Genomic DNA, 23,106 nt, shown 5'->3' on the forward strand with positions numbered 1-23,106 from the left:
GCATCACGCGCGAGGCGTAGCATGAACGGGTCATCTTTCATCAACGGCCAGGAACGGCTCTTCCAATATTGTTTGGAAATGCCCTTTTTGATGCGATGACTGCTCAGATCATCAAGAGCGGATTCAACGCGGCTGCGCTCAAAGATTGCCGTGAACCGGCGGCTCCTGGAATATGACGGATTGGGTTTATCATCCATTGAGCCATGCGCTACCGAACGTAGCAGGAGTAACGTGTATTGGAAATCGGGATGTCATCTAATATCCTAGGGGGTCCCTCAGGCTGCTGATGGTATGGCTGCTACCATTCTTGACATTGTTTGTTGCTATCGAGGCACCGCCTCCCCTGTTGAGTACATCCTCAGCAAGTCTTTCGGTTGTCAGTTAAAGAGCTTGACCGCCATTGTGTCGTGAAGGCGAAGGGAGATTGGGATAATTTCAAGACTAGCTTGCATGACCTCATCAGAGAAGGAAATGAGCTTTATGCAAGGACTGTAGGTAATTCACGCGTGCACCACCTTGACGATACTGAGTGTCATTTTTGAGCCTGCAATCAATACTGAATTGGCGAAAGGTAGAAAAAAAATCTTTGACATGGCTAGGATTCACTTACGGTGTGTTCCACAAACGCTCAGTGGTCTCAAGTGGGAGAGCAACGACCTAGCCAAGATTTATGAGCGCGAGCTGTTTCTCGTCGAAAATCGGAAATCCTGATGACTTGCAACTTGGTCTTTGGCTCTGTATGGTCAGTCCACGAGTCGTTCTTCAATTAACTACGACTGAACGACGCTACGTTGCCGGGTTTCTCTGAGTGAAGAGATCGACGGGCACCGACAAAGTCCTGGCAAAAAAAACTATGCCACCTTTCGGGATGCCAACCTTGGGCCATGATGGGCGCTGATTGTGGGATCCGGGCGCTTGTCCGAGTCAGTATCGTCGTCCCAGCCCAGCATAATGCAACTTGAACAGGTGGTGAATCGAGGAATTAGTCATTTAGACTTGGCTTTCTCGAGTACTTGTCACAGATCCGCGAAAGAATTGAAGTTGATAGGCTTGTCCGATGTAAAAGTTTTAGGGCCAGGACCCATCAATAGAAATCGGGAATTGGCCGCCATCATTGGGTGCATCATTTGGGGTCATAGACTATGCCATGTGCCACATCAGTTCCTTCGTACGTGGCACTGCCAGGGTGTATCATACGTACTACTGCGTCTTCCTTCGATCAAAACACTGTAAAGTACTAGTCCAAAGGTTGCTGACATGATGCTGACCACGTGGAGTGTATTTATTTATTTATTTTCACTTCCGAAACGGACGAATCATTTATTTAACCTTGTTTCTATAAACAGTTCAGGCTGCACGCTTTCCTGTCTGCAGCTGATAGAAACATCTGCGGTCGGTGTATTGTTTGATAGGAACGACTCAATTGTGCGGTCCGAGTCGGGATTCTGAAGACATTCAAGCTCAAGTTGCGCTCTTAACACGTTGTAGGTCATTACGTGCCCACACCACTAGTAGTCACGCTCCAGCACTCGATCAGATACCCTGGCCAACTTATTTTTTTATAAGTCTTCTGTGTTATATATACTTCGAATACCCCCCTAACATCCTCCTGTCCACATTTCCGAGTGGTAGAGTCATGGCTACTAAGCCGGAGTGTCCTCCTCTCGATGGCTCACTCCTTTTTCCGGATATCATTGACTTTCACATGGTAGGAATGCATCTCTTCCAATATACGTCTTTCCAGATGAACAAACCGGCGCATTGACTTCCATTTCCTATCGCGAGTTCGGTAGAGCTACTCATCGAATAGCCCATGCACTCCGACCCAGTCGTACTGGAGTTGAAGGCGAGGTAACCGCAATAGTTGTTCACACAGACACCCTCCTGTATACAACTTTAATAGCCGGTCTGATGATTGCAGGGATCGTGGTGAGCACCCATGCTTTTTACTTTACCGCTGTTTCATTTTATTTTGCCCAGCCGTTTCCTATGTCTCCTCGCAACCCACCGCAGGTCATAGTAGATTTACTTCTCCGGACATGTTGCCGTCGTATAGCATCCATCACCCCGAACCACGCCGCTCTCCTTGATGATGTCCAGCGCCTTATGGGGAATAGTGGCACCACTCTGACAATCATCGAGATACCCCCCATATCAGAAGTTTACCCTCATTTGGGCAACGAATCTCTTGTCCATCCCTTTGTGCCATACCCTAAACGCTCCACAATTACACGGATAACCGAGACAATCTTGTACATGCATTCTTCTGGAAGCACCGGCTTTCCTAAACCTATCGCCCAAAACCACAGGGGCCAACTGAGCTGGATGAACGCCCGTGCGGCCGTTTTTGTTTCCATTTTTGATAAAAAAAACTAACGTGATGCAGCTCTGTTATGGCAATACCGGAACTACCCATCGGTCCGTCTTGGCGTAATGGCCCTTCCCCCGTTTCACATATTTGGTGTGGCCGCACAGCTGTATGCAATGCTTATCGGTGTTACAGCAAGCCTTGTACGCGCCTACGTCCGTGGGAGATCGGCGGACTCTTCCTACCATTCCGACATCGGACAACATAATTGAATGCATCAGTCAGACCGGGACTAATATCGTCCTTTGCGTTCCATATCATCTCGAACAGTGGGCCGATTCGGAAGAAGCACTAAACACGCTACGAAATACCGGATATGTTGTACGTTATACCTTGGTGTTACTTTGATCTTGAATCCCACGTGACTTCGCAGGTATATGGAGGTGGCCCTCTCTCAGAAAAGAAAGGAGAATTTCTTGCCGCCGCCGGAATACCGCTTGCACAGCTTTACGGTGCGACAGAGTGTGGTCCGGTCTCCATTCTTCCTCCCCGAGACTCAGTTGTCAATGGCAACCCATACTGGCAGTGGGTCGAGTTCTCTGATACAGTCAATATTCGCTGGGCTCCTCATGACCTTGATTTATACGAATGCCAAGTATTGGTATGTAGCGAGGCACAGTCAAAATTATGCGTTAGATCAGCGTCTTCACAGCGATCAGACAAACTCCAACCAAACGTTGAAAACCTTCCCGATGTGCAAGGCTATGCCACTAACGACCTTTTTGTCAGACACCTCAACCCAGAAACAGTTATGGAAAATGTACGCCTTTTTTGTTGACTTCGTTGCAGACCTAAAGCGGCCTCAGCGTCAGTCGAGCGGACGATGTGATCGTTTTATCCTCCGGGGAAAAGGCTGTCCCATCGCAGATGGAGACAATCATCGGTTGTTGTCCATACGTAAATGGTGCCGTTATGTTCGGACGTGAGCGAAACCAAGTTGGAGTTTTGATCGAACCTACCGTGGATCATTTCATTGATGTGGATAATGAGGAACAAGTTGCCCAGTTTCGAAACCAAGTATGGTGAGCGTATTTCTCTTTGTGAGTCAAGATTTTGGATTGACAGATTTCTTTAGGCCATATGTGGAAGACGCCAATGCATCTGTGCCGACTTACAGTTGTATCTTCAAGGAAATGATTCTTGTTGCTCGTCGCGACAAGCCTGTGTCTCGGACTATGAAAGGCACTATCGAAAGAAAGGCGGCGCTCCAAGTATACGAGCAAGACATCAATGCACTGTTAGTGTCCGCATATCATTAATTGGCCTGGCACTTGCTCAAGCGTCTTGTATAATCAGTTATGACGTCGTCGGACTCAGCCACGAAGTTGGCGACAATACCTTACCATCACAATGGACAGAGAACGGGCTAGCCTCCTGGCTGTTATCGCAGGCCACGAATGTTAGGACGGATCTAAAACCAACTGTAGATTTATTCGCGCAGGGCTTTGACAGGTATGAGCTTTGTTTAATTGGTGGACGTTGTCACTGAATTGTTCCCCAGCTTGAGTGCCACGTACCTTAGGAATCGGCTCATCAGCGCCCTGAAGAGATCATGTGAAGTAAGAATTCAGAGCATTTCCTGCCTCATCACCCAAAACATCATCTTTGAGAACCCCACTATTCATTCACTAGCACGGAAGGTTGCCGCCCTTATTGCATGCGCGGATGGGACTTCGGAGTCTGTACAAAACTCGCACGTCCATGCAATCGGGGCTATGATCGAAAAATACTCAACCGGATTTCTGAAGCTTGACCCTGACTCGATGGAGAGACCTGCAAAGCGAGCCAGGCTTGATGGCGGGCGTGTTGTGCTCCTCACTGGATCCACCGGGACACTGGGATCCTATATACTTGCCGATCTTCTCGGACGGCCAGAGGTCTCGACGGTCTATGTTCTCAATCGATTTTCAGCAGCTTCAGGAACATACAGCAGTATGCGTCAGCTGAAAGCATTCGAGGAAAGAGGGTTAAATACACAACTCCTAACCTCATCGAGGAAGGTCCTTTATCTTGAGGGAGACGTCTCTCAGGACAGATTAGGTTTGACACCTCCTACTTACGAACGGGTTTGTACTCTTTTCCCTGCTCAGCTCATCGCTGACATGACTCCTGAAGCTCAAATATTCCGTGAACATGATCATTCACAATGCGTGGCGCGTCGACTTCAATTTGGCCCTTTCCTCGTTTGAACCTAATATCCGGGGCACGCGGATGCTTCTCGATCTCGCGCTCGCTTCTCCGCATGCCGCTTCTTTGCGGTTCATATTCGTTTCGTCTATCGCATCCGCATTAGGTTGGGTTCCAAGTCAGGGTCCCGTCCCAGAGGAACTTCTCGGTGATCCCTCTATGGCAATAGGTTCTGGGTACGGAGAATCGAAGCACGTTGCCGAACAGGTAACTTCACCTTATCTGAGTAAAAACCAGTGACTCACCACTCCCTAGATCATTGCCCGATCTGATCTGCAAGCTACATCTCTCCGAGTAGGACAGATTGCTGGTGGACCTACTGGGGTTTGGGCGACGACTGATTGGGTTCCCATCCTGGTCAAGTCAAGCTTGGCGCTCGGTTCGCTTCTTGACCTTCCAGGGGTGAATCTTCTCTCGCGCGACGCTAGTTTGGTTTACAAACCCTTGAATTTAGGTCGTGTCATGGACACCCGCGGACCGCGTTGCAGCAGCAGCTCTTGACGTTGCCTTGTCTGAGACGCATGTTCCACTTGTCAACTTCACCCATCCAAGGCCTGTTCCATGGCGGACCATCTTTGAGGGTGTGAGAGATGCGCTTGTAGCTTCTGGCCAAACAAAACATCCGCTGCCACTGGAGCCCTATTCAGGGTGGATGCAAAAACTGGAACGACGTGCCCACGGCGCGAAAGAGCGCGATTTCAAAGAGGTCGTAAGTCGAACCTTGATTGGTGGATGGAGATTATCGACTGATTTTACCGTCTTTGTAGCCGGCGCTCAAAATTCTTCCTTTCCTCCGAGGTTTCTTGCAGTCCCAGAATGCTGAACCTATATCTGGTGATGGGGAGGCAGGTAACGGCCTGCAGTTCGTGACGGACAGTGCTTGTTCGCTTAGCAATACGATGCATAATCTCTCTACACTGGAGTCCGAATGGCTTGGACCAAGCCATGCGCGGGCGTGGGTGAAGGACTGGAATAGCAAGGGTTTTTTTCAATAACACGCAAAGGTCAGTAGTGCACATTATCTGCTTGCTGTACTCACTGTCGTGTAATAGATAACCTGTATGAGTGTTCTCGATGACGTTCTGGAATACCATACGTATTTGTTATGACTCTACTAACCCGACCCCGCATAAAGTCCGTTGTTATCCGTCCAATCGCCAAGTGTATCCATGCAATCATCAAATGTATCCATGCAATCGCCAAATGTATTCATGTAAGCGCACATGTATGAATAGTTTACTAGAGGTCCATTGTGTCCTTCATAATGTATCCATCTATCCACCCATCCACCCACCCACCGTCAGTACAAGTTATAGTCATAGTGTTACATCGATATTCGCAATACCACATTGTATAACCGGTCTTCGCTCAACTTCTGGGACGGAACATGGCGAATGTGCACACAGGCGAGCTTTGAGTGGTGTTTTCTTGGACTTCTCGTCAGCTGCAGGTGATTGTCGATCAGCGGGAGGGAGCGCGGGCACTCGAGGGACTTCTAGAGTCGGAGCATGTGGATTTGGGAGATCTAACGTTTGGAGACCTTTAAGCGCATTAAGGCCAGCCGGCGGACGGTGCCACTCAGTGGCTGAATCAGCATGAGGATTTGAGCTAGACGACGGTCCCAAACTAGAAGGTGTCAATGAAGGATACCTCGTCGCTCGGCTGCTCGAGGGGGATAATGTCGATGCGCTGGAACCACTTTTCCCGAATGTGTTGGAGGAGGAAAGGAGGGGTAACGAAGCGCATTCGGGGGCTCTTGGGGATGCGTTGTGAGAGAGTGCGACTGAGACGGAAGATGATCTTTCGAGTTCTGAGAAGGTGCGGGATGGCTTTTTCTCTATTTCTGAGCTCGTCGAGACGTCATGGGAGGGAGGCCCACTCATTGATGTCGAATTTTCCCTAACAGGGCTCAGCTCTGATATTTTCAGTGTTCTTGAATATCTCTGGGATGGTCTGCCCCTCCTTGATGACTGGGATGGTAGCTGGGGTTCTGGAGGATGGGAGGGATGTTGTGCGGATTCTTGTGAATAAATGGATTCGGGGCTGATGGATTCGGGGCTGTTAGCGTCGGCTTCACCGCCTGCTGTCCGGGGTTGAGGTACCCCCTCTCGCGATTTTTTCAGGTGCTGGCATACTCGGGTAGTGGACCGAGAACCGATATCCGCGGCTTGGGTGGAGGCGGAGGCGCGTCTGCGAACAAATGAAGAGTGTCACTTCCAGTTCGAGATGATATAGATTGGGGAAGATCTGCCGACGAAAACGGGGACGTGCTTGCCCGACCTGAGAAAAAGTCCGGACCCGAGTGTCGGGCCAGACTGCGATTGATGAAAAGCGGGGCATTTGACCCAGAATTATTGGCTGTGTGTCTGGAGTACTGTTCAAGCGGTACCTCATGCGACACCCTGCGCGCAGACACTGCCGTGTGATGTGGAGCAGTTGTAGGGAGTATTGCCCTCTGGATGCGGGCAAACGGGTCGTCGGTGTCATAGAGACTGTGATAGCTGTGGTCCGTTATTGGGTTGGGCAGGACGGGAGGGAAGTAAGACCAGTCTAGTGGTATTTGCGGGGGTGAGAGTGCCGGGATATCCTGTGATGTCTGCGGCGGGGAAGGTAGAAGGAGAGGCTCAAGAGATACAGATGGTTGTTGCCCGTGACCGTACCGTCCGTGTCGATCATGGACACTAAAGCTAGATCCCCCCGACACAAATTCTTCCTCAGCATCTACTGCCCTCCCTCCCCTACGAAGCTTCGTGAAACTTTCCTCCACTTCTCCTCCAACGCCGCAAAAAGAAGCATGCAGTTGCTACCACTGCTGCGCCTCCTACAACTCCAACGGCTATTCCTACAATAGTTTCGGTGGACAATGTGGAGCCTGCATCTGAATCGGTAGAGGATGTCATAGTGGACTGAGTATTTTGTTAACGAAGGCAATCCAGTCAATGCGATAGATGCCAGCTAGACCTTTATTAAACACTAAACCCGCAGACGGTGAAATTACACCGGTATTACACGCTTATATGATGGGCTTCGCGGGCGCTCACTGTAAGTGACGACACTAGGACGAGCTGTGCCACAGCCTCGGTCCATAGAGGTAAATTTAGTGTAATGCGTGCCTTCAAGAGCCTAATAACAGTATAGCTGTGCGATAAAAATTACCATAGGCCAGTTCTTCATGTCCAACATCTACTAGTAGGATACTGTAGGAAGCACCCGATATGTCGACCTTACACGCTTCTAACATAATCAAGGGTCGACCATCCAAAAAGCACTTCATCTGGATTCTGCAGGCCGGCACATCCGAACGATGGGCATCTTGAGCCCTGCTATCGGTTGAAAGCTGGTGTAAAGTGGATGTCCGGGCGCGTATTCAATTTGCAGGAACGTTAATGCTCCGATCATCATGGATGGTTCTTGAGCCAGTGCTCAACTACCCTTGGTATTGGACACGCTGTCGATATGCTTTCTTGGTTTGAACCTTTGACACGTTCTGTGCCATTATTCTCTGCGCGATCCTGATACAGCTTGGAGCAACATTGATAGAGCCTTTTAAGGTGTGCATCGCATCTCTCTGGAGAGTACGTGTGTGCAGAAAGGCATGTTTGAAGTGCACAAGCTTATTATATATTATTTAATTGAAACGAACCTGAAATCCTGCAGGAGCAGAACACGAAATAGTACAACACACCTTCAGCTTGGCAAGATTGCCCGGGTTCCTGGTGATAGACCATTCCATAGATTGGTGAGTTTCGATTGGATAAATTGAAAGCAACGGGTTTCACCTGTTTCATATCAAATGTAAGAAGGAAACCTAGTGGCGGCTTGCTGACCATTGGCTATGTATGTTCAAAACCAAATGACAACCGCTTGCAATTAAACGTGACGTTTTTGTGACGTTTGGTCACAGCCTCCTCGTCACGGTCACGGTCACGGTTACGGTTATTGCTTCCGGCGCAACATCTGATCCCGCTTCCCGAGACCCCCGCTGCGGTCACCCACACTAGCCTTTAGGGTACTGTACGTATACAATTAATGTCTGGATAATATCAATCTGGTTAAGTTGCACTCGCCTGCTCTAAGCGGGATCGAGAGCTTTGACGTAGACGATAAAAAATATTGACGTGGTGTTCTCCGTGTGGTCCACGTCTAAGTATATTGTGATAGCTATCCTAGGCTCATCGATTGCAATAACTGTCCTCGAGGATTAATTCGATGATAACGTCATTCGAAGGCGGTGCTTTTTCTCACGGTAGGTGTCGATAATAATGAAATAATCGGATATTCAAGGACCTTCAAGGACCCACTCTTGTCTACAATCTCATAACGCACTCTTTGTATATTTTCACGCCGGCCGACCTTGAAGGAGTTTTATTGAACTGAAGCTTTCAAGAACCTTTCTTTGGTTCGGATGTTCATTATATGCAGGGATCAACCAATTCTGACAACTAATGTGAACATAGGAACGCGATCTTTGTTATTATCATCAGGGTCGGGTGCCACAACCCCAACTTTTTATCTGTCTTTATACAGGACTGTAGGTGAAACGGCATAGCAACACGGGACCATTCAGGTGAACTCATTCAGGGGGATCCATAAGAGTCGCCACTAGCACGCAGATCCAGCACGTCAGCCGCATGCCCATCCTTTTTTGTTTAAATAACTCGATCTCCTGCATTTTCCAACGTACCATTTCTCTATCTTTCCATCATGCCAAAGCGTATTCCTACCCCTCCTCCTGGAGACGATGAACCTCGATATCTCACTGTCGTTCATCCGTACGTCCTCGACGGGCATTGCAACATGGAGTTGCCCAAGGATAGACAAGATTTTGCGCGTTGGGTGGCGTGCTGCATCGATGCTAAGCACTTTTATGCGTTTTTTCCACAAGCCCAGTGTAAGTAGTGTCCTCTGTGAAGTGTATATGGTTAACATGTGTATACCCCACTGTGGCGCATCAATCAGGCACGCGACATGGTTATCATCGAAATAGCTCGCGAGTGCCCCCAGCTTGATCGCTTACTCGGCGAGCATCGTTGGAGGGAGTTCCTGAAGAAGTCGTCCAAACAAGAGCAGGATCAAGTCACAAAGGTTTTTTATTGCACTTATAGCACTGGAAGACAAGTGCAGAAGAACGGTGAGTCGAACAGTTCAATCCATTAAATTCTGCCGCCCGGACGAGCTTGATCGGTTTTGAATCTTGATTGCCTTCTATGAACGGATCAAGTGACTGATACCATATCGGATTTCTCTCGTAGGCTGGAAGCGTATATATGTCGAAGACGCTTGGTTTAAAACGTGGTCGCCGAACAATCCAGTAAGTCCCCCATCCTTCATGACTTAACTGTGTAAGTTGCATAACCTGACGTACCACGCCATTCTTCCAGTCTCATCACTTTCCCTTACCCTGAAACCCATTTTTGTGAAGTGCCGATTGAGGATCAGACCAATCATCCCATGTGCAGGCCCCTTCCGGGCGCTGTAAAACCCCCTCCCCCTGAGACCCTGACTGCCCCTGCACCAGGTAAGCGCGGATTCTTTTGCCTCCTGCCCTGTTTCCGGTCTAATTTATCAATATCCTTGCTACAGTCGTCGGTTCCCAACAATGGATCACCGACAAACGGCTACCTGCTCCCATCGCGAGGGCAGGGGCGTGGGCCAAAGGAACTCCCAAACTTACAGCACCAGTCGGCAATGCATGGAAGGCTGCTATCGCTACTTCCTCTCCGGCCATCCCTGGGCTCAAGAAGCAGCCCGCAGTTGGCGGCGGACCCATCGCAGTGAAAGCATCTGATGTTTGTATGTCATCCACTTTTTTCCTTCTGAAGTACTATCGATGCTAAGTGCTTCCTTTGTTTCACAATAAGGGGTCGGCCTTTCTACGTCCTCTGGACTTGGACCAAACGGGTGGTCAGACTCCCCCACTGGATCTGGAATGAACACTCCCTCCAGCGGAGCCCCCTCTCCTTTACCTAGAACATTATCGAATCAATCTCCCACCGTCCCTCCCGGTCTGAGTGGTCCAAAAGCCTGGAGTGCTGGAACGTCCTACCCTACTCATCCTCCCGGAATTCCGGCAGTACCAAATGCATGGGGCGCTCCTCGCATCGAGACGGCCCCTGGCCTCGATCGCGACAACACAAGTGTCGCTAGCTGGAGCTCTAACGGAGGGTCCTCCAATGCCAGCACCTGATATCGTACTCACTCCTGAGGACGATCCGTACAAAGTTCAAGTCCAAATTTCGGAAAGCATGGAACGAGCGCTGGACGGGCTGTCGGTCCATGATGATATAGGATCCCAATCTCGCTGAGCTGGACTCAATCGCACCCGGGAACTGGGATGAGCCCACGAGTACTCAAGTTTGGTCGGAACATCCCATTGCCGACGGAGCTACTTGGGACGATACTCCTGCAGACGCCGAGACGCAGTGGAGAGAGCTGAATGACGACAAGGAGCAGGAGAAGCCGATCGTATGCAACGCCCATGGAATTATCTGCAAGAAGGGAATCTGCAGGGAGTACGCGAAGCAGGTTCGTGATGCGGAGAGGGCACAGAAAGATGGCAAGTTCGAATAACAAGAAGGGTAAGGGCAGAGGCAGAGGCAAGGGGTATGGCAGAGGCGGTGGAGAAGGAGGGGGAGGCACCGATCGTGGAGGAGCTCCCAACAACGCTTTCCGAGGTCGCGGCGCTCCCTGTGAAGTCAACCTGGCGAAGCGCTCCTAGGGCCATCGTATCCGCTGATGCTATTGAGCGCCGGGAAAGCAACGAAGCGGAATCTGTCGCAGTTGAAACTCCGACTACATGGGGCAATACTGCCTCGTGGAATGCGGACGAAGATGCACCTGAGGAGGAGGCGGAGCCTGCGGGCAATGACGCGCCTGAGCCGTCTGATGACGGTTGGGGCAAATCTGTGGCTAGCTTTGATCCTTGGCTTAGCGTCCCTGCGGAGCCCGAGCCTCAGCAGAGGCCCCCGCCCCAGTCCCAGCAAAGGCCGAAATTTCAGACCCAGCAGAGGTCCAAGCCCCAGTGGACGCCTCAGCCTCAGGCCCAATCTCAGTCGCAGTGGAGGCCCCAGCAGAGGCCCCCCAGGCCCCCCCAGCAGAGGTTCCAACCCCAGCAGAAAACCCAGCCGAACACCAACCCCAATAACGCCTGGACCAATCGGAAGGCTCCCACCTTCCTGGGCAGATCAGGTGGACGCCCATAGCGCTGCTGGATACCCTGAGGATGATGGGTTCTCTACCGTCGGTAGCAAGCGTGGTGGGCGGGCCCGGGCGAAGGCCCCCAAGAGCTCTACCACTGGGTGGGGCACTGTCGACGAGCAGCCCTGGTGAGTGTATTGAGCGAATAGAATTGCAGGGTCGTGCCGCCTCTGTATTTTTTTTTTGTATTTTTATCCGAACCTCTATCCTTGCCATTCATTGCGCGATATGTACCATATGTACCATACCCTGATCGATTTTCATACCTATGCACTACAGAATTACCTTTCGTTTTACCTACTGTCCAACCAGCGCCGCTAGTGCGATCATTGTCACGTAATTTTATCGAATTGCATACTTTACGATCGTTTTGTGAAATGCATGTTGTACTTTCGCGACTTGTTTTATGATCGGCGGTTATTCCATGATGAGTCTTGCGGCATGACATGCTTGTCCAAAGCAGAGAAGTTCAGGCAATTGCAAAGAGTTCAAGAACCATATCAGGCAGTTCCCGATCTCCTAAGACTGAGAATTCTGCTAGAAAACGACGAACATCCTCATAAAAGTGGTACTTACACTTTGCCACGGCAGGAATGCGAACAAGTCCAAAGCCGATCGGTGTGTACCCAACGTATCATGCTCGAGCCAGATGTCAACAGCGCGATCATAGCGAGCATGAGCGATATAAAGAGCAGACACTGAGGAGCGGGTGATGTATAGTCAAAGTATGGCACAGGAGAGCCGGTAGTGACGAAAACACCACTTATAGCGAGGAGGACGCCCGCATTTGCGAAAGTATGTCAGCGCCGGATTCAGCTCGCGCGGAGTGGGACGGCTTATTGTGGTGATAGTGCTGGCCAGGATAGAGCATAACCTAGTTCTAACGGTTTCGAATGCTTGCTCTGATTGGAGGGACTTCCAATGATCTTCAAGATCTGAGCGTCCAAGCGCCAAAAAACAGAGTACCCTCGTCAAGAGGGACGTGCGACGAAGGGCCTCGGGGAGGGGTTGTTCTTCATCAAGTGGTCCTGGGTCAGCAGTCACATGTAACTTGAAAAGTAAGCGTAGTTCAGCGATACAGCAAAGATTTATGAGTTGTGAAGGCACACCTCAGTGGAATGGAGTGAAGCCATGGTGTCAAATGAGAGATGGATTAATGCTCATACTGAGAACTGGGAGATACAACACGAGCATTTGTGCTTAAGCAGAACCACAAATCATACACAAGTGACAATTTACATTAATTGCCTTTTATGAGACGTGGATTGTGGTTATTTTTACGCGTAAGCATAAATGCTGTTTAAACCGGGGGTCGACACGCCGACACTGTAGGGTCGACCTACACGGCGTGTTGGTCGGCTGTTTAAACCGGAGTCGACCAACATGCTGTTATTAAGGATTTTATTTTGGGTTAGTTTAAACCGGGGTCGACACGCCGACACTGGTAGGCGGTGGCTGGGTGGTCAGATAGACTGCACTTTTCGTTAAAATGAGCCCTGCCTACACGATAAAATGTGTAAACTTGTACGTTAACTTGAAATTCCAAGCAAACACTAACCGCAACATTTGACGCATTAAGCTTATCACAACCCATTTTTCAATGTTTCTCCCACTCTTCCTCGTCATTCTTGGAAACCCAACAGTGAACACCGAGGGATGGACGAGTATATTGACGTACTTATTGGCGTTATGTAATGAAATGCGTGCGCACCATGGGGTGTTCTGGTGTGCAACGCACAATGTCGATATCCCAGACATCGCCGCTGACCTATTGACTTTCTGGATCACCTGAGGCCCGGGACCGCTTCATGTTGGAGGTTATCCTACACATGTTTTTTGTGTTTGTGAAAACTGAATGGTAGATTCGCTAAGGGAGGATGTGGGTTATCATTTCCACGTGATACTGTACATAGACGCCAGACAGCAACGTTGACGCCCAGATCATGACCCACATTGCGCAAGCATTGAATGTGACACGCACGAGTCATTAACTCAGTGACAGGTAGGCCACTCATCCGTTCTCGCTCAAGCCAGGCTCACTTCCGGCGAGGCATGCCAAACGAGCAATGCAACAACAGAGTATCTGCCTCTGCAGAACATCAAGAGCTTGGTACTAAAGACAACAGGCAGTCACCTAGCTCACCTCGAGATATATATCTATATAGGTCGTTAGGATTGTCATAAGTCACGATCCTATAAATTCGCCTAGGCTTGCTAGCGGATGGAGTGAAAAGGATGTCTCCATTTCTGAAAGCGTTACGAACTACGAATGAACTTCAGGATTGTGGATGGGCGATACTTGGAAGGCAGAGGGACGTAGACTATAGGAAATGCGATTATGTAAATCCTTGGATTTGATAATAGCGGGGAGGGATCGATCCTATATCACACAAGCTGTCACCTCTGGTCGTTGCATATTATTTTGAGTGAAACTGCATTCATTACAAAAGAAAGCACTCACGGTATTGGCGTTTGTTGACGAAAGTAAACAGCGTGTATATCCACGAGTAACATATAGTTGACCATGGTCTATTCTGGGATCCAGAGTGATGCTTGACTCCTGAAAAAGTCAATTCTTGGATTCACTGCTGAACCAATTACAGCGCGAGCATGGGTGAGATAAATGCCATCCTCAACGCTTGAAGCTGTGTTAATTCCGTAAAAATCGATGGCGACTCCGGCCAAGCCACCATCAGGTAAAGTAATGTAACCGTCATATTTCCATTGCTGTGATATTATTGATACCTGAACACATTCTGAACGCCGACCAACTCCGAGTCGACGGGGAAGGTACTGGAAGGTGCAGGTTGTAATAGATATGTGCTGCTGATTGTGGTCCAGGAGACAAGGTTGGAGATAAACTTGAAGCTGAAAAGAGGGAGTGATTAAGAGCACGCTTTAGTGTTGCACAGCATGACGCAGTAGGGCAGGATGCTCTCATGAGCGCAAGCAAAATTCAAACGGATTACAGCACAAGATGACGGAGTGGACGTGACACCATTCAAACACCGAGTCACGTGCTTATGATTACCTTGTGAAATGCATGTTGTTGTACTTTCGCGACCTTGTTTTATGATCGGTACTTATTCAATAACATTCATGCATCTCAATCTTTTTGAAAGCACTCTGCTCTTCTGAGGCCTTGTGCGACCTTAAATCCGGTTTCCTTGGCTCTGTTGTTTTCATGCATCACACCATGATCTCGTAAAGAAGTTCTCAACACGGAACAAACACTTGATAGTATTTTATATGCAGCCGATGTCCACCAACAGTCGGTTTCATTCACAGCACCATGGGTAACGGTCCCTCTATATCTGTGCGCACGCCGCAAGAGCATCTGGAGCACATGTGGAGAAATCCTAGTCCACTCGCACATTCCTGTCCACCCGGGTGCGTGAACTCTATGTATATCCTCGCTTGGTATTGATTGCTGAGCCATCATGATGGGCCAACAGACATGTCCGCGTATATCTTCTTCCAGAATGGACTCGGGGCAAAAACCCGATGAAAGAGCCATGGGCCGCACTTAAAACTGACTTTGCGCTCGGACCTATGGGTGAGTTGGATTTGAAGAAAGTGAAAGGTAAATGGGCCCTGGAACGGTGTTCGGTGCGTGCTACCTACACAGTGCTCTGTCTAATAGGATATTGATCGACGTGATAGGCGATCGATCTGGAGAGAATGCAGCCGTTTGAGGAGCAGTATAAAGGGAGATTGTCGCTGCTTGCTTTAAAAGTGTTGGCTGATTCGAAGGGTATTGTTTGGATGTATGGTGAGTTCGTGATGTTCTTGAAAAAAAAGTATTGCCTGTGTTTGTCTCGCAAGGGAGATTTTTGTTTCGCGTATGCCCTTCCGAGGCGTACCTTCTGATGGATCTAATGGAGTTTCATGCCAAATGCTTATCATTCGTGTTTCAATGCAGAACCGACGCCCTCTGAAGACACCACGTCCATGCGCGCAGACCGTCTACGTATTGTGCGGCAGTACGATGCCGCAGTTGAATACATTTTGGAAGCGACGCTAGGTCGCATCTCAAAACTACTCGATAACGGTGTAGTGGGACAAAGCGTGTCTCATTACTACCCCGAATACTCTGGTGTTGACCCAGGCCTTCCCGACGTGCCGCAGGAGGCCCACAGCGAGGAAGCATCGGTCAAGGAGAACGTTGGGGAGGCCGAATGTGACAAAACTAGCGCAGCTCTATATCAACAGCAACGACAACTTATATTCTTTGCGGTGCTTTTGTTCTTATTTTTCTCTGGCGCGCTGGGTCGATATGCTCAATTCGGGAGGGATCTTGCGTTTGGGTGGTGAGCATTTGATTGACAATCTTTCTACTGATGACTATGCCTATATGCCCTTCCTCATGTTCACCATGCCGTTTGCACATGCTTTCATACTCCGTGATTTCCTACCACCGCATACTTAATTGGTCCACTTGTAGTTTTTAAACAATCAACTATGCACAATGTTTTTTTCTTGACAACAGTCGCAAGCCAGGCGCTGAACTCGTCTCCTGGAAAATACCGCATGACCAGGCAAGCAGCCTCGTGTCATGGGCGTGGAAACACGAGAAGCACATTTGAAGCAGCGTTCATGGTGAATGTGTATTGTAACTAAATTTAGATGTCAGAGCGGTTTCCCGAAGAATGTGCCTTGAGGAGAAATATCCACAGGAACAGATACACGTACTATTAGTAATAGTACTAAAGTATATATGTGCTGTGTTGTCCGGTCTATACCCCATTGGTTGTTCTCTAGACGCTGAGGTATGTTTCTGTCTTCGTGCACGTCCTCTCTCTCTTACGATAATCTGTCTCTAGTAACGTCCTTAGTAGGTAGTGCGAATGTGATAGCGGTTCTTATTCAGACACTGAGCAATATCTTTTAGCTGCTACTTTCAATATCGTCATTATTATCTTCTACCCAGAGGACCGGAGCCCACACCTCGACCGACGACGAGTCCCCAAACCACAAGGAGTCTCTTCAGATTCTGCATAAGATGGAGGATACGACGGGTATAGATGCACAGGCCCTTGGCGCCTTCCAACCGGGGACGAGAAACGCCCGAGAGAAGCTTCAATGGGCATCTACGCATGTCACGACTGTGCCGGAAGACATCGTGGACTCGTTGTCCCGCATCTTCGACGTCTACATACCTGCAATTCAGGGAGAGAATCCGCAACGTGCTCTCGGGCGGCTCCTCCAGGAGATCGTGGCTGAGTCAGGCGACATCTCTCTCCTCGACTGGGTCGGACGATCCTCCGAGTTCAATAGTTGTCTTCCAGTTGATATTGCGCCATACGCAGCTCCGCCACATGTCCTGCCATCTTTATCTGAAGATGAGATTCAGACAGCCGTCTCGTCGCTGCAAAATACTATGGTTGGGGAGTTGGCTGTGCGAATTTTTAGCTTGTTGGAGCACATGAGCGCTGCTCGCTTTGCGCACCGCAGACTGCAACTGCCTTGCATAGTCTTCCCTGTCACGGAAATCAGACGGCAGCGTGGTCCAGCCCAAGAGACCCCCTGCACGTATGAAGTCAAGGCGGACGGACTTCGGGACCTGCTTATCACCAGCGATCAGACACTGGTCCAATTCTCGCGGGCAAGGCCCACGAAACAGAAATTCTTGCTTGTCCGTCCGTGGGACAGATGTCTCCTCGAGCTGCCTGACTTCGCAGACGATGCGGACTCGGAAAGCTTGGGAGATTGGTCCGAACCTGAGTCTCCGTCATACCATCACCCTGTCAAAAAGGAACTAGCTGATTCAGAATCTCTCTCTCGAGCGTTAATGATGATCGTTCGCCTTGAACAACCTTTCAGTGCAATTTTGCTAGCACAACAGCACGGCGGAGAATACAAGAGGATCGCCTCAGATCACTATATCATTGCACAAGTCAAAGACGTGGCTTCTAGTCACAACATGGCATGCCTCAGGACAGTAGAAGTAGTGTAGTCGTATGTTTTGTCAAGACCAGAGATCTCTGAGCAGTTTTCATTCATGCATTGACGATATCTATGAATACGCAGATACTGTTGCTTATGATTGTGCTTGATTGTAGTACTTTGAATTTACTTATCCACCGATGGCATTGATGTATCATCCCGACGGACAACGACCAAGAATCTCTACCACCATCGTGTTTCCAGCAGGTGTCATTTGCGAAGAATCGTTTACAGCTACCAGGTTGCTACAGGGCTTGTGAATTCGCTCCGACTAGTCTGACGTCCGCGTAAGATCACTCAAATGCCAGCGAACCTAGTGGAACTACAAAGCACTGTGGTACGGTGTGCTCGGACTCCTTCGTAACTTGTAAGCTCTCTTTTGCATTATGACATCGATTTCTTTAGATCTCTCTGGGACAGGTAAGTAACATTATGCGCATCCAAAATGGACCATTGATATATTCAGGTGACAGCATCATCAACATCAAAGTCCCGTCTCCGAGCAATCCTATGCAGTAGTACCAGACAACACTTCAAGAACAGGACAGCCCCTCTGCTCATTAGTTAGAGTCGAGTCACCGCAATACCCTCTCCAAACATTTATAGCCCACGAACCCCCAGATCACTATGAAAGATCTTCTGGAACTGCGAGACGTGGCCAACGTCCACGAGCATGTCGCGTTGCCCAGGCTCGTCAATATAGGCTCGTCGCAGCTGAAGCCAGACCATAGCTTCAGCTGGTTGTTGAGCTAATAAGTTTTGCTTCCGTGAAGGGGAATGTCGCAAAAACAGTGACTGTGGCTGTGTGGTATATGAGCAAGCGTTTCTGGAGTCAGAAGATGAAAGACTTGCAAACCGAGCCTGATGAATTGCAGCTCTTTTTGCGCCCGTTGAGACCGAGCAATGTCCACCTATTGATCAAGCATCTCGAGCGTCAGCTGGAGCTCGACGAGAGGTTCAAGAGGCATCAACTGACACACGACCTCGAACTGTTCCTTGCTCGCGAGCGCTCTCAGTTATCATTAGCATCATGATCCAATACGAGACCGAGTAAATACGAGAAGTGGAGCATGCCACCCATCCGGTCAATTTCGTGCATGCGGTCAGCGAGACGAAGAGGTATGTCGAGACGAACTTGACTTTGTTGTCCATGGCCGCGAGCTGCTTAGCAACTTCAAATGCGACAATACCGCCACAATTGTAGAAGGCGATGGTACATGGCACTACCTGGGTCCTCTTGACTCCTGCAGTGTAGCAAGACACCATCTTGGTCATGGAGATGAAGAATGGGTGACCGGGCTCGAAACCACGAGCATGGAGTGTGTACGAAGGATGCTCGTTCCGGACATATTTTGCGAGATTGACGAGATTGAGAACCTCACCCAAACCAGGGTGAATGAAGTGTATTATTCCCAGTCAGCGGTAAGAACGATCACCTTGTAGAACAAGGAGTTGATGTAGTTGCTTGAGGATTTGAATGGTGGCAATTTCAAGCAGACCAAAGTGCGCCTCTCTCTGACGCTTCAGCCTGGAGATGATGTGTGAGCAGATGTCATTTATTGCGAGAATAAATATATTAACCTGATAGCATCAATAGAAGTGTCGCCGAGTTCGGATAGATTGTCACTCACGGATAAATTGCTCTCCGCAAGGTTGAAGATCCCTGCTATATCTTGGCAAGCGCCTTTCCCTCTCTGTGGATGAGCACATCGCGTTTCTGACAAGCTCCTCAGCGCAGGTGGTGTGCTTCGCCAGCACGCCTTGTTTGAAGAGGCTCAGGAGACACGTGTAAGGTATTTTTCCGAGAGCGGTTTTCTTCATCTGATCAACAGGGATGGGAAAGATACTAGAAACACTTTTAAATTACATCCTTGATGGGGAGGGCTCGAGAAGAGACTGATGAATATTTGGATGTCCCTGTTGGGACTCGGGAGTAGGTAGGTGACCGCGTTGTTGATACATGCTTGTGCGTTTAATGGTTCTCACGCTTTCAACGAGAGTCTCTTCAGGTCCTGCATAAGATGGAGGATGCGATGGGCATAGATGCACACGCCCTTGGTGCCTTCCAACCGGGGATGAGAAACGCCAGAGAGAAGCTTCAATGGGCGTCTACGCATGTCACGACTGTGCCGGAAGTCATCGTGGACTCGTTGTCCCGCATCTCCGGTGTATACATACCAACAATTCATGGAGAGAATCCGTTGAACGTGCGCTCGGGCGGCTCCTCCAGGAGATCGTGACTGAATTAGGCGACATCTCTCTCCTCGACTGGGTCGGACGATCCTCCGAGTTCAATAGTTGTCTTCCAGTTGATATCGCGCCATACGCATCTCCGCCACGCGTCCTGCCATCTTTATCTGAAGATGAGATTCAGGCAGCCGTCCCTTTGCTGCAAAAACCTGCGAAGGCAAAATTGCCCGCGCGATTTTTTACCCTGTTGGAGAACCTGAGCCCTGTTCGCTTTGCGCACCGTAGACTGCATCTGCCTTGCTTCGTCTTCCCTGTCACGGAAATCAGACGGCAGCGTGGTCCAACCCAAGAGACCCTCTACACGTATGAAGTCAAGGCAGACAGAGTTCGGGACCTGCTTATCACCAGCGATCAGACACTGGTCCAATTCTCGCGGGAAAGGCCCATGCGACAGACATTCTTGCTTGTCCGTCCGTGGGACAGACGTCTCCTCGAGCTGCCTGACTTCGCAGACGATGCGGACTTGGAAAGCTTGGGAGATTGGTCCAAACCTGAGTCTCCGTTATCGCATCAAGATTATCTTGTCGAAAAGAAAAAATTGGCTGATTCAGAATCTCTTTCACAAGCGTTAAGAATGATCGTTCGCCTTGGACAGCCGTTCAGTGCAATTTTACTAGCACATCAGCGCGGCACAGAATTCAAGAGGATCGCCTCGGATCACAATATTACTGTATAAGTCATTGACCCCATGGTCCTTGGGATGGATAGAGTCAGGACGCTAGAAATATTATAGTTGTATGTTTTTTTTAAAGACTAGAGCTTTCTGAGTAGTTTTTCATTCATGCATTGACGATATCTATGCATACGCTGTTTGTACGCCCTTGTACTATTCGCACGGAGATTATCTTGTCAAAGAGAAACTGGCTGATTCAGAATCTCTCTCGAGCATTATGATTGATCATGCGCCTTGGACAGCCGTTCAGTGCAATTTTTCTAGCACAGCAGCGCTGCGGAGAGTACAAGAGGATCGTCTCGGATCACGATATTATTGTACAATTCAAAGACAAGGCTTCTGTTATCAATCTGACGAATATCAGGACGTTAGAGATATTGTGCTTGTACATTTTTTCAACAGCAGTTGAATAGTTTTCATTCAATATCTATGCATACGTAGTGAGGGGAGTGTCTTTCCTGCTGCTAGTGTGAGGGGCAGCGCTTGAGCTTGATCCTTGCATGTGAATGGTTGTGCTGCAGCCAAGAAAACCGCCGAGAGGTCTCTGGCAGTCAGATATATAAGGCTACAATATTTCCAGGGTCCTGATGTCCATCATGGTATGGACAGAATATATGTCTTTGACTTCTGCAGTTATATCGTAATCTGATGCGATCCTCTTGTATTCTCCGCCACGCTGCTGCGCTAGCAAAAATGCGCCGAACGGCTGTCCAAGGCGAACGATCAATCTCAATGCACGTGAGCAAGATTCCGAATCAGCGAACTCTTCTTCCCCAGGTGAATCGTCGACGGACTCGTCAGAGTCATCAAGCAAAGACTCGAGCTGATGACAATCTCTCAAGCGTTCCGCATCGTCCGCGATGTCAGGCAGCTCAAGGAGACGACGATCCCAAGGACGGACGAGTAAGAACGTCTGTCGAGTGGGCCTGAGCCGCGAGAATTGGATCAGATTCTCTTCGGTGGTGATCGATAGGTCATCAAGTCCGTCCGCCTTGACTCCATAAGTGTATGATGCCTCTTGGGCTGGACCAGACCTCCGTCTGACTGCCGTGACAGGAAATACGATGCATGGTAGACGGAGCCTGCAGTTCGCGAAGCGAGGAGCGCTCATATTGTCAAGCTGGTCATAAAGTTTCGAAACCTGATCCACGGTCGCAGTGTGTCGCAGCGAAGAGACCACCGTTTGAATATGATCTTCAGACAAATATGGGAGGGCGCGTGGCGGAGCTGCGTATGAGGATATGTGAGCCGGAAGACAACTATTGAACTCGGACGGTTGTCCGACCCAGTCAAGGGCGGTGGTGTCCCCCGACCGAGCCACGATCTCTTGCAGGAGACGCCCGAGCGCATTTTGCGCGTTTTTCGCCATAAAGGATAGGTAGTGCGATGCCGAATATGCCAAACAATGAGTACGCGATGTCTTCCGGCACAGTGGTGACACGCGTAGACATCCATTGAAGTTTCTGTCGAGCGTCTTTCATGCCAGGTTGGAAGGCGACGAGGACGCGTGTATCTATGCCCGTCGCATCTTCCAACTCATCCATGATCTTGACAGACTCCTTGTGGTTGTGGGAGTGGTCGTCGAGATATAGCGTCCAATCCTGTTGATAGAAGAGAATGGCTTTAGGAGCGAGGAATTCTGGGACGGTCCACCCTCGGGTGTTCCATTCACTCTTCGCCAACGCGCCAGACTTGGCCGAAGGCGGAACATCCGACAGGTAGACGACTGTGAGCGCTGAATGGTGATACCAGACAAACATGGAGTTGAGTGATTTTTGGAGCTCGACATGATTATTCTGGTCAATGCAACACGTGTCGACCCATGCCCAGTGATACCCTGCGTCACGAGCTAATTTGCAGAACGACTGCAATTTCACGAAACCGCCAGCCTTCTTCAACTTGTACACGGCATTGTCCTGGATGTCGTGAAGCAGCGGCTCGTTCTTTCCCCATCTATGAGATAACATGACATAACGAAAGTACGTTGCCACCGCGTCTGCGGTGCACTCCACTGGAAAGTCTGCATGCTTCATAATCGATAACAGAAGCTGTTTGTACTCTGTAGTCGTCTTGAAGGCGCTTATCTGTGCTTCTCGACCACACAAGAGCCCGGTGTTGGTGTTGAGCAGACGAAGCGGGGTGGCTCGGGTGTAAAGTTGAACGTCGATGGACTTTCGAATGATATCTTCTGCTTTGGATGGACTGATATACTTCTCGCGCAGCTCTGAGGAAAGAGTTGAGCATCTGGACACGCATCTTACTTAAGGCTTACTTCGTATTTGCATGCCACGAGCACTGTCCAATTTCGCAAGCATGATTTGGAAGGCCTCGATAGCTTCACTGTAGCGTTGTGCGCCATGAAGTGCTGCATGCTTCAACTGATATCCGACATGTGACGAAGGCTCGAGTTCAATGACCTGTGTATCACCACAGTGAGCATCGGCTAAAACAGCTGCCTGAGTCATCGTACCCTTTGCGCATCGAG

The 23,106-nt window shown here is 49.4% G+C and overlaps 6 protein-coding genes across 6 annotated transcripts; 3 read left to right on the forward strand and 3 right to left on the reverse strand.

Moving 5' to 3' along the window:
* Positions 1-1,636: 1,636 nt before the first annotated feature.
* On the forward strand, positions 1,637-5,760 carry DFJ58DRAFT_867291 (putative aminoadipate reductase; the record flags this gene model as incomplete). The annotated part of the gene is made up of 15 exons (XM_041394204.1): positions 1,637-1,653; positions 1,713-1,929; positions 1,981-2,335; positions 2,387-2,511; positions 2,594-2,689; positions 2,742-2,969; positions 3,021-3,141; positions 3,186-3,390; positions 3,444-3,605; positions 3,665-3,820; positions 3,870-4,434; positions 4,484-4,762; positions 4,811-4,957; positions 5,010-5,264; positions 5,323-5,760. The coding sequence occupies 15 exons, from the start codon at positions 1,637-1,639 to the stop codon at positions 5,548-5,550; spliced, it is 3,156 nt and encodes a 1,051-aa protein (XP_041236637.1). The 3' UTR covers positions 5,551-5,760.
* Positions 5,736-7,455, reverse strand: DFJ58DRAFT_867307 (uncharacterized protein; the record flags this gene model as incomplete). Its single annotated transcript, XM_041394205.1, has 3 exons — positions 5,736-6,745; positions 6,931-7,151; positions 7,363-7,455. 3 exons carry the CDS (start codon positions 7,453-7,455, stop codon positions 5,872-5,874), a joined length of 1,188 nt encoding a protein of 395 aa, XP_041236638.1. The 3' UTR covers positions 5,736-5,871.
* A 143-nt stretch (positions 7,456-7,598) lies between these two features.
* DFJ58DRAFT_820167 (DUF1903-domain-containing protein) lies at positions 7,599-8,405 on the reverse strand. The gene is made up of 3 exons (XM_041391948.1): positions 8,335-8,405; positions 8,241-8,268; positions 7,599-8,168 (listed from the first exon to the last, which is right to left on the reverse strand). The coding sequence occupies exons 1-3, from the start codon at positions 8,383-8,385 to the stop codon at positions 7,954-7,956; spliced, it is 294 nt and encodes a 97-aa protein (XP_041236639.1). The 5' UTR covers positions 8,386-8,405; the 3' UTR covers positions 7,599-7,953.
* Positions 8,406-8,846: 441 nt separating this feature from the next.
* On the forward strand, positions 8,847-12,159 carry DFJ58DRAFT_820170 (uncharacterized protein). The gene is made up of 12 exons (XM_041391949.1): positions 8,847-8,954; positions 9,013-9,446; positions 9,543-9,686; positions 9,808-9,850; positions 9,937-10,073; positions 10,139-10,348; positions 10,417-10,692; positions 10,736-10,827; positions 10,862-11,080; positions 11,109-11,249; positions 11,302-11,654; positions 11,719-12,159. Exons 2-12 carry the CDS (start codon positions 9,260-9,262, stop codon positions 11,882-11,884), a joined length of 1,968 nt encoding a protein of 655 aa, XP_041236640.1. The 5' UTR covers positions 8,847-8,954; positions 9,013-9,259; the 3' UTR covers positions 11,885-12,159.
* Positions 12,160-14,834: 2,675 nt separating this feature from the next.
* On the forward strand, positions 14,835-16,238 carry DFJ58DRAFT_820177 (uncharacterized protein). The gene is made up of 4 exons (XM_041391950.1): positions 14,835-15,142; positions 15,208-15,361; positions 15,416-15,524; positions 15,675-16,238. The coding sequence occupies exons 1-4, from the start codon at positions 15,045-15,047 to the stop codon at positions 16,064-16,066; spliced, it is 753 nt and encodes a 250-aa protein (XP_041236641.1). The 5' UTR covers positions 14,835-15,044; the 3' UTR covers positions 16,067-16,238.
* Positions 16,239-18,119: 1,881 nt separating this feature from the next.
* DFJ58DRAFT_820183 (uncharacterized protein) lies at positions 18,120-19,226 on the reverse strand. Its single transcript, XM_041391951.1, has 4 exons — positions 19,135-19,226; positions 18,675-19,075; positions 18,551-18,609; positions 18,120-18,499 (listed from the first exon to the last, which is right to left on the reverse strand). Exons 2-4 carry the CDS (start codon positions 18,971-18,973, stop codon positions 18,432-18,434), a joined length of 426 nt encoding a protein of 141 aa, XP_041236642.1. The 5' UTR covers positions 18,974-19,075; positions 19,135-19,226; the 3' UTR covers positions 18,120-18,431.
* Between the last annotated feature and the right edge of the window lie 3,880 nt (positions 19,227-23,106).

Source organism: Suillus subalutaceus (genome assembly GCF_016647625.1).
Source record: "Suillus subalutaceus strain FC151 chromosome Unknown DFJ58scaffold_211, whole genome shotgun sequence".
Lineage (NCBI taxonomy): Eukaryota > Fungi > Basidiomycota > Agaricomycetes > Boletales > Suillaceae > Suillus > Suillus subalutaceus.

Coding starts and splice junctions, on each gene's coding strand:
- DFJ58DRAFT_820167 (XM_041391948.1), bottom strand. CDS start 8,385: ATGGTCAGCAAGCCGCCACTAGGTTTCCTTCTTACATTTGATATGAAA. Junction 8,269..8,334: donor TTACATTTGATATGAAACAG/GTGAAACCCGTT, acceptor GTCTATCACCAG/GAACCCGGGCAATCTTGCCA. Junction 8,169..8,240: donor GCAATCTTGCCAAGCTGAAG/GTGTGTTGTACT, acceptor ATATATAATAAG/CTTGTGCACTTCAAACATGC.
- DFJ58DRAFT_820177 (XM_041391950.1), top strand. CDS start 15,045: ATGGGTAACGGTCCCTCTATATCTGTGCGCACGCCGCAAGAGCATCTG. Junction 15,143..15,207: donor GCACATTCCTGTCCACCCGG/GTGCGTGAACTC, acceptor ATGGGCCAACAG/ACATGTCCGCGTATATCTTC. Junction 15,525..15,674: donor GGGTATTGTTTGGATGTATG/GTGAGTTCGTGA, acceptor GTTTCAATGCAG/AACCGACGCCCTCTGAAGAC.
- DFJ58DRAFT_820170 (XM_041391949.1), top strand. CDS start 9,260: ATGCCAAAGCGTATTCCTACCCCTCCTCCTGGAGACGATGAACCTCGA. Junction 9,851..9,936: donor GACGCTTGGTTTAAAACGTG/GTCGCCGAACAA, acceptor CCATTCTTCCAG/TCTCATCACTTTCCCTTACC. Junction 11,081..11,108: donor GCAGGGAGTACGCGAAGCAG/GTTCGTGATGCG, acceptor GGGCACAGAAAG/ATGGCAAGTTCGAATAACAA.
- DFJ58DRAFT_820183 (XM_041391951.1), bottom strand. CDS start 18,973: ATGACCAAGATGGTGTCTTGCTACACTGCAGGAGTCAAGAGGACCCAG. Junction 18,610..18,674: donor GGAACAGTTCGAGGTCGTGT/GTCAGTTGATGC, acceptor CTTGATCAATAG/GTGGACATTGCTCGGTCTCA. Junction 18,500..18,550: donor CAATTCATCAGGCTCGGTTT/GCAAGTCTTTCA, acceptor TATACCACACAG/CCACAGTCACTGTTTTTGCG.